At 36.9% G+C, this 14,404-nt stretch overlaps 1 protein-coding gene across 2 annotated transcripts in view; it reads right to left on the reverse strand.

The window, feature by feature from the left end:
- Window positions 1-14,404, reverse strand: part of Vps54 (VPS54 subunit of GARP complex) — a 77,633-nt gene that overhangs the window by 24,434 nt on the left and 38,795 nt on the right. For both annotated transcript variants that reach the window (XM_021210944.2, XM_021210945.2), the window contains exons 8-10: window positions 5,926-6,052; window positions 4,974-5,081; window positions 2,200-2,255 (exon numbers count right to left, since the gene is read on the reverse strand). In XM_021210944.2, the coding sequence (XP_021066603.1) occupies window positions 2,200-2,255; window positions 4,974-5,081; window positions 5,926-6,052 (291 nt within the window). The remainder of the gene's footprint in view (window positions 1-2,199; window positions 2,256-4,973; window positions 5,082-5,925; window positions 6,053-14,404) is intronic.

The raw sequence follows: 14,404 nt of genomic DNA on the forward strand, positions 1-14,404 counted from the left end.
AGCCCTGGCTGTCCTGGAACTCACTTTGTAGACCAGGCTGGCCTCGACCTCAGAAATCCACCTGCCTCTGCCTCCCAAGTGCTGGGATTAAAGGCATGCGCCACCATGCCCTGCTCAGCTTGCTTTCTTATAGCCAACAACCACCAGCTCAGGGGCGGCAGCACTCTGAGTGGGCTGGGAAACTATACTACAGCCCTGTCTATAGGGTAATCTTAAGGACTCATTTTCTCAACTGAGAGTCCTTTTCCCCAAATGTTGCTAACATAAACTAGCCTGCCCAAGAGTAAGAAAATAAAGTCATTGTCCTGAATTTTCTAAAAGTTGCCATGGCATGTTTCCCAGAAGTTACTCCTCCTCACTAGTTGCTCCAACCAGTTCTGAGACAGATGTGCCAACCAGTGGTGCAGAAATTGCAACATATCTCCACTCTGAGGTCTGAGCCCAGAGAACCTTAATAATGATCTATATCGGTGACCAGATACCCAAATTCCTTTAAATTTTAGATACCTAAAAGAATGAGAAATTCAGGCATAAAATACTTACCACTATCTTTCTAGAAAGAACAGGAATGTCAAGATAAAAACAAAAAGTAGGGACCAGGCAACTCAAAAGTAAATACCCAAACTCCTTAAAGACTCTTAGAAGCTTGATTATAGAACAAAACAATTTAAATTTAGTATTTGCTACCCCATTATAATAAATTATTTCCAACCCCTCCCACTTTCCATCAACCCTCTATTCCTCTTCTATGCTCAACTTTACCCTGAAAGCCAACCTGCAAAGCTTAGCCAATTTTAGAATCCTTATAAAGACTAGAAAGAGCCGGGCATGGTCATGGTGCACGGCTTTAATCCCAGCACTCGGGAGGCAGAGGCAGGCGGATTTCTGAGTTCGAGGCCAGCCTGGTCTACAAAGTGAGTTCCAGGACAGTCAAGGCTATACAGAGAAACCGTGTCTCGAAAAATTAAAAAAAAAAAAAACTAGAAAGAGCCAAGATAAGGCAGTCAACTCATTTTATGGTTTTGTTAGATTTACCTGTATCCAAATAGTTCAAAAATACTAAATAGAAATTTTCAAAATCTAATAATTTATCACCATTATAAGTAGTATGATGACTGTTCTGCCCCCCCATTAGACTCATTCCTTTATTTAATGTATCCATGTTATATATACTACCTACCCAATATTCACTTAGTAACAACCTCAGCTAGCAGAACATCTACATAAGAACAATGACCCAAAGAATGCAGCAGGTTAGAAACATGTGACCCCCTGTACAATGTAGCAATCATAGAAGACACATAAGGAAAAACATTGTATTTACACACACGCACAAGTGCATACACACACACACACACACACACACACACACACACACACACAGGAGCGTGCACAATGAAGTTCCCTCCTCTCTGTGGTCACAGGCTTTCACAGGAGCTCTAAAAGTATCTCCTGAAGATAAGGGGTGGGCTCTATTATACCTACTCCTCCAGTTCCCTCCCTGAAGAGTCTATATCATGGCGACTGTTTCCTCTATCAAAGGTCCTTTATTCAAAGACAGTACTATCTTTTTTCTGAATTTTGTTGAACACCCATTTCCCTTATCTTTTCTTTAATTTGAAAGCATTTTATTCAGATAGCAGTCTCATTACACAAGGTCCAAAAACATTCAAATAAGAACTCAGATTGAAAGTTAAAGATCAAACATCATAGCCAACAATGCCACGTTTGCCTATGATCTCTCCAAGATAAAACCACACCCACACCTCAGTGGCCACCAAGCCATTCAGCACAGCTTCCTTAACTGTAAGGCGTTTGAAGCTACCAGTTTCAGCACTTTCAATAGCTGTAGGGATTTCACTAGGAGCTGGGGAAACTAGCTCAACCTTGGCATAGTGCCAAAATGGGGCCACTCCAGGCTTCAAGTACTGCAGTGGCACTGCCTTCTCCGTGAAGCTACAGAGGAGCTTGGCCATGCTCTAAGGTGAAAGGGTCTTCCATTATCTCTTAAGGGTACTTTATTATCATGTATAATATTTTTACACCCTGACCCAAATCTCAGCTAACAATTACTTAGTTTAGTAACCTTAAAATTATAATTTATAAAAATAGATTATTGGGGAGGAGAAAAAATTATAATTTGTACATGCCCTTTTCCCTAACTGATAAACACAAAGCTATATACATATGTATACTTACTTTACAACAACGTCTGTGTCTATTTCTTCTATTTGTGAAACTTTATTAATCACACGCTGCAATTTAAGAAAAAGGGCAATTTGGTTAATTGTCTTTAGAATCCCAAGTAACTCATGTTTCATCTGTACATTAAAAAGAACATCCTGAGGTTAGGGGTGGGGCAGCTCAGTCAGTAAGGTGCTTGTCCTGCAAATATAAAGATCTAAATATAATTCCCAGAATTCATGTTAAAAAGTCAAGTGTGGTTGAACAGCTCTGTAATCCCACCGCTGAGGAACCAGAGATAAGCTGAAGCCTGGGGCTCACTGACCAGCCAGCCTAGCCTATTAGGCAAGCTCCAGGTTTAATAACAGTCTCAAAAAACAAGGTGGATGTCCCCAGAAGGACATCCAAGACTGTCCTCTGGACTCCACATGTGTGCACACACATGCATGGCCACCATTCCATATGCACCTGAACGTGCTCTCACACATACATACAAATTAAAAGCAGAAGAACTGGGCTGTAGACTTAGCTCAGTGGTTAAAGGCACTGGTTCATCTTCCAGGGACCCAGATTTGATTCCCAGTGCCCACTTAGCAGCTCATAACCAGTTCCGGATGCTCAATGCCTTCTGGCCTCCTTGGGTACCAGGCATGCAAATGATGCACACACATACTTGCAAGCAAAGCATTCATATAAATAAAATATTTTAAATAAATAAATACATAGAATTTGAAACTATAAGAATCCTTTTCTGCATGTGTGGTGGTAAGGATTAAACATAGGGCTTAACTACAATAAATAAATACACAATCCCAGAAAACACATATGGATTATGCAGAAAGTATAGTACTTTCACACAGAGGATGCTATCTGTTAAACTAGAATTCACTTATGAAACTTGAGTATTTTAAGTGCTTAGACTACTATTCTTTGCCCAGTAAGTCACTCTCTTTTAAGGTTTTATTTTTAGTGTATGAGTGCCCTCCTGCATGTCTGTCTGCTCACACATGCATGAAGTGCCTGTAAAGGCCAGGAGGTATTGGAACCACTCCAATTGAAGGTAAATACAGTTGTGGGCCACCATGATGATGCTCACAGACCCTGATGCCCTCCCTACAAGAACAGCCAGTGCTCTTACCTGTAAAGCCATCACTCCACACCCAAAATGTTATTACTATGAACAGATGTCTAAAGTATATATTCATTTTGCCTATGTCTTACGTGCAGGAGGAAATCCTGCAGTGTATACTCTTCTTGTGTCTGGTTTTATATTATATTTACATAGCTTTAGGTAATTCGCAAATTTTCATTGAGATATTAATATTTCATTGTACATATATACTGCAATTCTGTTTATATCTCCTATTTCAAATGATGCAATGTAGAAAGTTCCTTTTTCTCTAATGGCAAACAGTGCTGCCACGTACACTCTACTATGTTTGAATGAATTACCTCAATATTTCTGTTACATGAATACTTAAGAACAGAATTCTGTAATGTGTATATACTTAACATCAGTAAATACTACCAACAATTTTCCAAAATAGCTATACATATTTCAAAATACAATTTTAACCAGTTTAGTAAAAGAGAAAGCAATTATAGTTTTGTGTATTTTATGTAAACATTGAAAACTTATGTACATTCGATTTAATGATGATTATGCCTAATAAACACTTTGTAAAATTATCTAAGGTAAAAATAAATAAATAAATAAATAAATAAATCAAAAAAAAAATCAAAAAAATAAAGGGAAACTAAAAACATGGCAGAGTTTGAGTTCAGCTTAGTAGTAGAGTACTGTGCACCATAAAGCCTGAGTAAAAATCTAAAAGATTTTAAGTTATTACTAACTTTCTAAGCAGTACAAAAAGAAAGTTAACATTCATATATTTATTATGGGGAGTATAAATTAGTAAAATGTTTTAAGACAACAATTTAGTTTTATGTATTAAACAGTGTAAAATAACTTTCACTCTCTAATCAACAATTCTGCTTTGGGGCATCAATCTAAGAACACCATCTTTTTGTTGTTTCTCTATGTGCATGTATGTGTGTATGTGTGCATCTGGGTATGTAAGTTTGTGTGCACTCATGGAGACCAGAGGACATCTCAAGTGTCACCCTCAGGAAAGCCAACCATTTCCTTTCAGACAGGGTTACTCACTGGCCTGCAGCTCATCTACTAGGATGGACTGGCTGGCCAGGCAGCCCGGGGTCTTCCTCTCTGCCACTCTACAATGGGATTATAGTACACGCTTGTGTCCAGCACATCCAGATAAGTTCTAAGGATCAAATGAGGTTCTCTGACTGAGCCAACTTCTCAATCCTCTTTTCTTAAAAAAAAAAAAAAAAAAAAAGCTTAAATATGACAAATAAAGTAACTTTATTCACAAATCTGCCACAGTTTTATTTACAGTATCAAATTGAAACTTTTAAATATCCCACCTTGACAAAAAGACAAAATAGGTCTAACCAACATGATATTGGTACAATTTTATAAAATCATAAAACAGATACTTCTGGAGGTGTAGAAAACAATGTGGAAACGAATGCTTATGAGGGTTCTGAAATCTGTCCAAAGTCATGTGTAACAGTAAGAAACTCGTAACATCTTAAAGTAGTGGTCCTGGCTGCCAGGTTTATGCCTCTCTTATTTTTCCATGTATATAATTTTTAACAAAATGATCAAGTATTACTATTATGCTGAATATTTTACATATCACTAGGTGACACAAAAATGAACTTCACAGGTTTCAAATCATATATTAAATAAAAATGCACAATACCTCTTTAATGATGTTCTTTGCTGTAATAATCATTTCTTCACCATAGATTTCTAAAAAATTAAGTTTTCTTTGTTTCAAAAGCCCAAATACAAGAGATACTAATCTTTCCTATTAAAATAAAAGAAAGATGTATAATTTCACATTTAAAATTTACTTGAAAACAGAAACACTTCTCAGCATGATTATGTCAGACTCTCAGATTTCTCCCTAAACGGAGTACAGTGCTTCCAGAAGGAGGATGTGACCCCTCTCACAGCAATCTTGCCACCAGATTTTTGGAGTCTGTGTTCCAAAAGGTATATCCTATTCTACCACAATACTGGCTTAGGGACAAACCAACACTAAGGTCTTTTATCCTCATCCCCACAGTTAAGAGTCCCGAGTCCCTACGGTCCAGAAGACTGTACAGTCAGCCTGAACCCCAAGGGGGTGCTTGCTCCACACCTGCACACCTTTTTAGGCAATTATGAGTCAGGGGCTTCAGATTCCTTTTCTTTTCCTGGTAGTTCTTGGAATGATCTGCACTGCAAAATTACCAGATGAATGAAACCTGGATATATTTATTTAAACATACGAATAGGTGATTGGTGAATTTGAATGAACAAATTACCACATAATTATCACTTTTTACAGAAAATAAACCCAATAGATACATGCCCATATATAAATTAAGGCATTCATCTTATAGCTCTACTTTGAACTTGGTTTGTAACCTTTACAGATCTCATTTCAATTCCGATTTTTAAGTAAGCTATTTCAGTACTCCATTCTCTACTGCATAGGATTTTATTAAGATACATAGCTAACAGAGGGCTTCAAACATCTGAAAGACATAGAAATTTGAGGTAATTTTGTCCACTATGATCTGAGAAGGATGTTTCATAAACTGAAGCTGTAAAGGAAACAATACTAAGCAAAGACAATTTTTGGATTCCACAGTCCAAACACATACCTCTTCTAAAACTTGACATTCACCTTCCAGTGGTCTATTTAAGTCACTATGAGAATAAGTAGAAAATTCTGCAATCATCATTTTATCAATCAGCTTTTCTAATTCACAAAGCTGTGATCCCAAATGCCTACCAAAAGGAAAGAAAAACATATATATTCACTAAGTCATAAATTCATTCCAATTTCAAAAGGACAGAACTTTTCTAACCGACAGTACTTATTCAACAGTGTTTTAATAAGCAAAAATCACTGTCATGTCACTTCATCTCCAGCATCATAACTTTACTTGTTTGAACCTTTAAACTCTAAATAGTTCAATACATTGCAGTAAGCCTGATTACTTGATAAATTTTATGACTGCTTTTTTTTTTTAAGATTTATTTATTTACTATATGTAAGTACACTGTAGCTGTCTTCAGACACTCCAGAAGAGGGCGTCAGATCTTGTTACGGATGGTTGCGAGTCACCATGTGGTTGCTGGGATTTGAACTCTGAACCTTCAAAAGAGCAGTCAGGTGCTCTTACCCACTGAGCCATCTCACCAGCCCTTATGACTGCTTTTTATAGATGAACTATCAGCTATTCAAATTCATTTCTTCATTGCCATTTAGTGACTATCAGTAGTACTAGTGGCTCCCTAGCCACTCATTTATTCAGCAAACACTAGTGCTTAATATTTTGTAGGCCTTATTCCTTTATAGAAATAATCTAAATGTCCAGAAAGGCAGATGCCAGGACTTAAAGGCATTTGCTACTCTTGTAGAAGGCATGAGTTCAGTTCTCTGAACCAATATGGAACCTAATGATCACCTTTAATTCCAGTTGAGGGAATCTAATATTCTTCTGGCCTCTACAGGTACTAGGCCCATATGTAGTACACATACATGAAGACAGAATGCCTGAACATAAAAAAACTAAATAAAATCTTTAAAAATTTATTAAAGCTTATGACTAAAAGTATCTTTAGCTTCAACATATTTTTGTCACAAATCTGATAAGCTTCATAAAAACAATGAGCTGAGAAACCTAGATAACCTAGTTGACTTAAATTATCTCAAAATTCAAAATGCAAGGGGAAAAATGGAAAAGGAAAGTCTGTTTATATGGCAAGGGAAAAGCGGTTTAAGTACAATAATCTTCCCTTTTTGTTTGCATATATTAGTTGTCCAAAATAATGGGTTTGGGGCTAGTGAGATGCTCAGGGCTAAAGAATCTTTTTTTTTTTTTTTTTGGTTTTTTTCAAGACAGGGTTTCTCTGTGTAGCCCTGGCTGTCCTGGAACTCACTCTGTAGACCAGTCTGGCCTCAAACTCAGAAATCCGCCTGCCTCTGCCTCCCAAGTGCTGGGATTAAAGGAGTGCACCACCACGCCCAGCAGGGCTAAAGAATCTTGCTGCCAAGCATAAAGACATGAATTTGATCCCTGGTACCCACCTGATAGGAGAAAGCTGGTTCCTACAAGCAATTTTTAGTAGGGAGACTAGGAATGTAGCACAGCTGATCCAGCACGTACCCAGCATATGTCCTAAATTCAATTCCCACCATACAAACTGGGTGTCATGCACATGCATGTAATTCCATCACTTGGGAGGTGATGGCAGGAGGATCAGGTCAGCCTTGACTATACAGTAAGTCACATGAAACTCATATAAAATAACACAACAACAAATGGGTTTTGCCCCATATTCTCACACATGTATCTAACCAAACCACATTCTGCTTTCTCCCTGGTCCCCTCCTCCTCCTGAACAGCAGCCCCTTCTAGTTACAGACATCTTATTCTAAACTAGTGAAATCTTTCTATACTTCAGTTCATTCTTAGGAAATATAAAAGTTCTACCTTGGAATGTGGCCCAGTGGCAGAACACTTGCCTACCATATGTAAGGCCCTGGGTCCAACTCCCAGAACTATATAACTGAACAAGCCAAATGAACATACAAATTAAAATAAATAAAAAGCTCTGGTCAGGTATGGTGGCACCTGTGACCCTAACAATTGGGAGGCTGAGGCAGGTGGGTCGTGAGTTTTGGGACAGCAACAGCAAGAACCATCTAAATAAACAAATAATACAAACAGGTCTGTCTTTTGATTTTTAACACTTTAAACTTAACTTTATATTAAATATAAATTTAATACAACTAATTCTAATATACTGCATTTACTTGAAAAGGAAGGCCACAATACCAGCAGCTGTTTTTATAAAGACAGGTTGCATACAGTACAATTTTCAAAATTAGTTAAAGCCATTACAGCATTTAGGAGGATAATGTTCTATCACAGTTTATGGTAAGCAGAGGCACTGATAATTTTGAAACAAACTTGATAAATAAAATAAGAGGTTGAATTTGTATTTGCAATATGAAAATATTTCTTATAGTTACCAAGTAGATTTATGGCTTCTCATAAATGGCACCAACAATTCAGAGTAACACAAACTAAAACACTGTCAGAACCTAGCAAAACTACTTTGGCAGTTTCTCTTTGATCCAGGAACCCCACTTCTTAGAATAGGAATCACAAATGTATTAGCCAAAGTTAAAAATAATAATCACTCATACATACATTCATACATACATTCATTCATACATACACACATTCATTCATACATACATTCATTCATACATACATACATACATACATACTCACTCACAGCAGCACTGCAGCTAAGGAAGTGGAAGCCAGGCATGGTGGTCACCTACGTTCCCAGCAGTGAGCAGGCTAAGGCATGAGAACTGAGCTCAAGCCTGAGCTGTACACAAGATCCTGCCTCAAAAGAGGAAGGGAGTGGGGAAAGTAATCCAAATACTGACAAATGGAGATCTAACTAGATAAGTCATAATACAGCCTGAAACAAGTATTACACACTTCATCCGTTTAACAGTACATCTTTGCAATGTATTGTTACAACTGTTAGTCACTATTTACCTTTGATGGTGCCTAACTTATCACAGATATCCTAGGAGAAAAGATCACACAGGGTTTGGTACTACGTGTAGGCATCTACTGAGGGTCCTGGATCATACCCACAGAAAAAAGTGGGGAGAAGAAACCATCAAAATAATACTGCTAGTTCTGAGAGCATACTGTGTACTAAAACAAATGAGAAATGGTGTTGGTATCTAAGAATCACATTTTCGGTCTGGTCAAAGGAGATATAGAATTAAAGAAGTAACATCCTACAGGCAAATAACCACATAGTCTCAAAGGTTCCTCTTAAAAGGAAAACTTGCTCAGTACTAGAGTGAACACTTAGCAGACATGAGATTCTGGGCTCAATCTTAACATCAACAAATAAATTGAAATTTTGTAAAATAATTTAAAAGGCAAAATTAAGAAGTAAAATTATTCTCTAGTTCTATGCACTACAAAAGCATAGAAATTACATCCAATCCAATAGCTAGGATTTCTAAACCCAATCTCACACTAAAAGAAAGAGGCTGATGAGATAGCTCAGCAGGTAAAAGCACCTGCCACACAAGTGAAATGGCCTAAATTCAATTATTTGATTCCACATAAGAAAGCCAGGTGCACCAGGTGTGGTGGCGCACGCTTTTAATCACAGCGCTTGGGAGGCAGAGGCAGGCAGATCTCTGAGAGTTGGAGGACAGCCTGGTCTACACAGAGAAGCCCTGTGCAGTGGGGAACAAGAAAGAAAACCAGATGCAATGTTGTGCATCTATAATCTCAGAGCTCCTACAACTACAAGGAAGGAGAAAAACTGTCTCAAAAGAACTGGGCTAACTAGCACAAGAGAACAGCAAGACCTTGCCAGAAGGTAGGAAGTGACACCTTAACTTAAATTGTATGCATACACACACACATACACACAGGAATAACAACATTTAAATTTCTTTTTAAAAGGAAGAATCCATAAAGCAGTAACAGCTTACATGTCCAGGATAAAAACTGTGTAAGTATGCTGTCACAGCACAAAGAAAGCAGGTTTTCAAGTTATTTTTCATGGACTCATTGAAAGGACTCAAGAAACTGGTAGAACCACCAATCAAACATCAAACAATTTGAGTATCTACAAAAATAAAAATAGCAAAAGGCTTAAAAAAAAAAAAAAAGACTTAAAAGCATCCAATGCTTATAAATCTAAATCCATTACTTAGCAGAAGGACTTAAGAACAGCTTATCAGCCACCGTAAGAAGATGCTGGATTCCCAATTTACCATTTCAAATCCTCTAGCTGAAGACAAGTTGTCTGTAGAGTTTATTCCACCTTTCCCTACAGGAGCTGCTTCAAATTAACCAGTTGTAGCTGACTACCAAGCAGTTCAGGGATTAGCGAGTCTGGTTAGAGAGTCTCCCTACAGCCACATGATGATGATGATGATGATGATGATGATGATGATGACGATGACGATGACGATGATGATGATGATGATAGAAGAAAGAAGAAGAAGAAGAAGGAGAAGGAGCAGGAGAAGAAGAAAGAAGAAAGAAAAAAGAAAAGACCTCCCAAAACCTGTATCTTTCTCAAATACTAGTACCCTGCTGCTGACCAGAAGTGGAACCAGCAACGTATTATAACACTTACTTTGTATGCTGTAATGTTAAAAACATGTAAGAAAGGCTGCTTTTCCTTTTCCCATTTACGTTACTGGCACTGAACACAGGATCTCATGCATGCTACAGACAAGGTCTTCATAGACTGAGCTATCTCCCCACTATCTTTTCACTTTTTATTTTGAGGCAGGTTCTCACTGATTTATCTAAGCTGGCTTGGTAAACCAGCAGCTGAAAGATTTCCTTTTTACTGTGATAAGCGATGCTCTGGAGACATGTCTGACTTGCACAGGAGTTATGTGTGTCACAGTTTTAAGCAGATGTTCTTGGCACCTGAGCCCCCACCACAGCAACAATGCAGCTTGTGCAGTTAATGCTAACATCTTTATGCTTGTCCATGTCTCAACTATGAATGAAGCCATGGACAGCTGTACACTAACAGGGAAATTTTGACAGGTTTTACTTTCTCTAAAGGTTTGTGCTTTATGATAGTAAATGATAAACTACTGTCTATATATATTCCATACATTTATAACATTCTTAACTTTTTCTAAGTTTTAAAAATATTTTTAGGCAATACACTTATAAGACTTTCTTAAACTGTCACAATTCCAAATGTGTTTTCAAACATCAACTGAAATTGTTAAGGGGGGGGATCTCTCTACAGGCATAGTCCAGTTAATAAAAAACAGTGATTCTGATGAGAGCATGTGTGCTCAGACTTAGCACTGTTCCATATTCAGCACTCCTATAAGAAAATCTAACCATCTTCCAATTCCAGAAAATGTAAATGGAAGGGAAGCATGAGGGCATGAGGATGTCATTCTCAAAGAACACTCTGAAGAGGAGAAAATAAAGAAAAGGCTTTACAACAAAAGACACTTGGAAAATCCCGGCCAGTCACTCTGTAGATATTATTTAGATAGCTTGATATTGCAACCAAACACTATAAAAATTGGGGACAAATGGAGGCATGTCATCAACAATTAGCTATTTGAAAATATTAGTGATAGAGATTTTTAAAAATCTCATCTTTTAAAAATACATTTAATACTATGGCTGAAGCAAAATACCTGTATCTTAAATAATTCAGGAGTCAGTAGGGGTTGCAAAGAAAAAAGAAAGCCACCTGTTGATGGCTCATAGGTTACATAGTGTTTCCTATAATCTTCTTGATTCCCCTTATCTTCTACATTTGTGTTCTCAATTTTTTTAACTACAGTAATAAGACACAATATATATGTAAATTTAATACTGCTAGCCCACTCCAGTATTATGGAGATGCTAATATTTTTGTGGAGATCATGGATTCTCTTTTAATATAGATTAGAAGCCAATACTCAGGTATATGTTAACTCTGGGTTTGACAGTTTTCAGCAAATCCCACCTGAAAAAAAAATCTAGTGTTGAATTCGTATGAATGTACCTACTGAGACTTTCTAACTAAAACATAAACACTTCTGGTGTCAACATGAGGTTCTCAGGCTTTGGGTTGTTTTGGAGACAGGATTTCTCTCCTGGCTGTTCAGGAACTTACTCTGTAGATCAGGCTAGCCCCAAACTTAAAGGATCTGCCTGTCTCTACCTCTGGGGTGCTGGGATTTAAGGACTGTGCTACCACTACCCAGCCTCAGACAGTCTTAAATATCTTGAGTAGCTTCATTTTTTATACATTCTTAAATTTAGATAAGGAAGAGATATAAACTTGTAATCTATTAAGCTATTAAGTAATATGATATGCAGAAAACACACATATGAAGATATGTCTAAGAGGTTCATTTAAAGAGTATGTAGCTGACTGACATGTGGCACAGTAGGGAGGCAGGGGCAGGCAGATCTTTTTGAATCTATGGCCAGCCTGACCTGCATAGTCAGTTCCAGGCCAGTCTGGGAGACCTTGTGAAACCATGTCTCAAAATAAATACAAGTATGTAGCTTAATAATCTATACACTAATTTAAAGTAGTAATTTTGTAGTTGTCAACTCAACTGAAACCCAAGCAGTTGAGCAAACCAGTAAGTGATTTTCTTGACTGAATTATTAGAGGTGAGAACAACTCCTGAATCTGGACTATACCTTCTAGGGCAGCCCACATAACAGAATATCCAAGAGAGAAGCTTTTGCTGTTGGCCTGTTTGCCCTGACTCTTGCTGGCAAGTTCATCTACCCTACTGCTGAGGCATTCCTTCACTTGAATAGGAACCCACTTCTTCAGGTTCCCGATGTAGAATGAAGACCAGCAGCTCTCTAGGAATTTCCTGCACTCCAGCACCAAACTGGGACTACATGTGGACTAAACCAGATTCTTAGCCTTTCCATTGGAAGACAGTCATTGTTGGGCTATCTGGATTACAACCCAGAAATATCTTTAATAAATGCTCCCCTCACTATATGTGAGTGAACTTGTGGGCTGGGTGTGTGTTTATTTTACCAATTCTGTTTCTTTAGAGAACAGTGAATACTATAAGTACCAAAACAAAACAAAAAAATCTGAAATACTTTAAAAAAAAAAAAACACCAAATCCAACTAATTGGAAAAATTGTAATGCTATTTAATTAGATATATAGATTAATTTGGATTTTCTACTAAGAAAGATATTCAACACAGTGACCTTTGTGCTACTTATATCAGAAAAAAACTTGTATATTAATAGTCTACAGTTCTTATTTTATGGAACAGAAGAATCTCTTGACTTTATCTCAAAATATAAAAGGTGCTTATTTTATTATTCTAACACTTGGAAACTAAATTTCAAATTTCATAGGACTATAGGATTGTGTTTAATATTTTGATGCAACCAACAAACTAAATTCCTTAAATATAATCATAAGGTGGTTCTTATCAATGAAACCACAGAATGCTGAAACCCATAATTAACTCTGGATGCTGAATACCTTTTAGAAAACTTTTAAAGGAGGGAAAAATGGAGGAAGGGAGGGGGAGAGAAAGGGAAGGGGAGAAGAAGGGATGACAAGAAGGAGGCACAGAGAGAGGGAAGGAGGGAGGGAGGCTTACAACTAGAAAACTAATTTCATTAATTTTTATCTGAATATGAATTGCGATGGTAGTTCCTTGTTCAGTAAAATTAGCACAATTTCCTACAATTTTGGTATCTATATTACTATAAAATCAGTTTGTGTTCACAGTTATCTGGGGTCAAATAAGATATTCATTCAAATACATTAAGCACAGCTCTAAGCTCTAATGAGATATCTGAATCCTCCTTCTACTCTTTCAGAACTAGCTGTATGACTTAGAACAAATTATTTAAGGCCATCTAAGCCTCACTTCCAGTATCCCTGGAAATAGGATAGCACAGCCTATCTCAAAGTTTCTATAGAGGAAAATTGAACAGTTCACCTAATACATACAGCACACTTACTTCAGGATACTAATGTACTCGATAGATGCTCTCAGTTCTCACAAATATTTATGATAAAAAAAGCAGAAACAGCCCTAGATTGAGATATATATATATATATATATATATATATATATATATATATCAATTAAATTAAAATGTCCAGTATTACAATAATTTTAAACAGCAAAATCACTGATTTTTTTTAATTACAAAAAATAATAAATATACACAACAATCATTGTAGCAATTCGGTATTGAATTTAAGCCAAATTTTCCACCTGAACCAATGATAGGCTCAGAAAGGAGATCAGGCTGGAAGCTTCTATCAGACACATAGTACTTCTCTGAAAAAGAAAGATGCTCTGATTGAAGTTTTTCTTAAGAAAGAAAAAGAAATTTACATGAAAAGATGTGAGCACTTTAATTATAAAATCTAAAAATTCAGAGAACCCAGCAGTGGTCATAATTAGCATCTCAATTCTGGCCCATATCAGAACTTCTCAGAGAGCTTTGAAAACACACAAGTGCTTGAAGCCTTATATTGTAGAAGTATTCTTAATTGGTTTCGATTTGTATGATATACCTTTCTTCAAAGCTCTTCT

Source organism: Mus pahari, chromosome 13 (assembly GCF_900095145.1).
Source record: "Mus pahari chromosome 13, PAHARI_EIJ_v1.1, whole genome shotgun sequence".
In the NCBI taxonomy this organism is placed as follows: domain Eukaryota; kingdom Metazoa; phylum Chordata; class Mammalia; order Rodentia; family Muridae; genus Mus; species Mus pahari.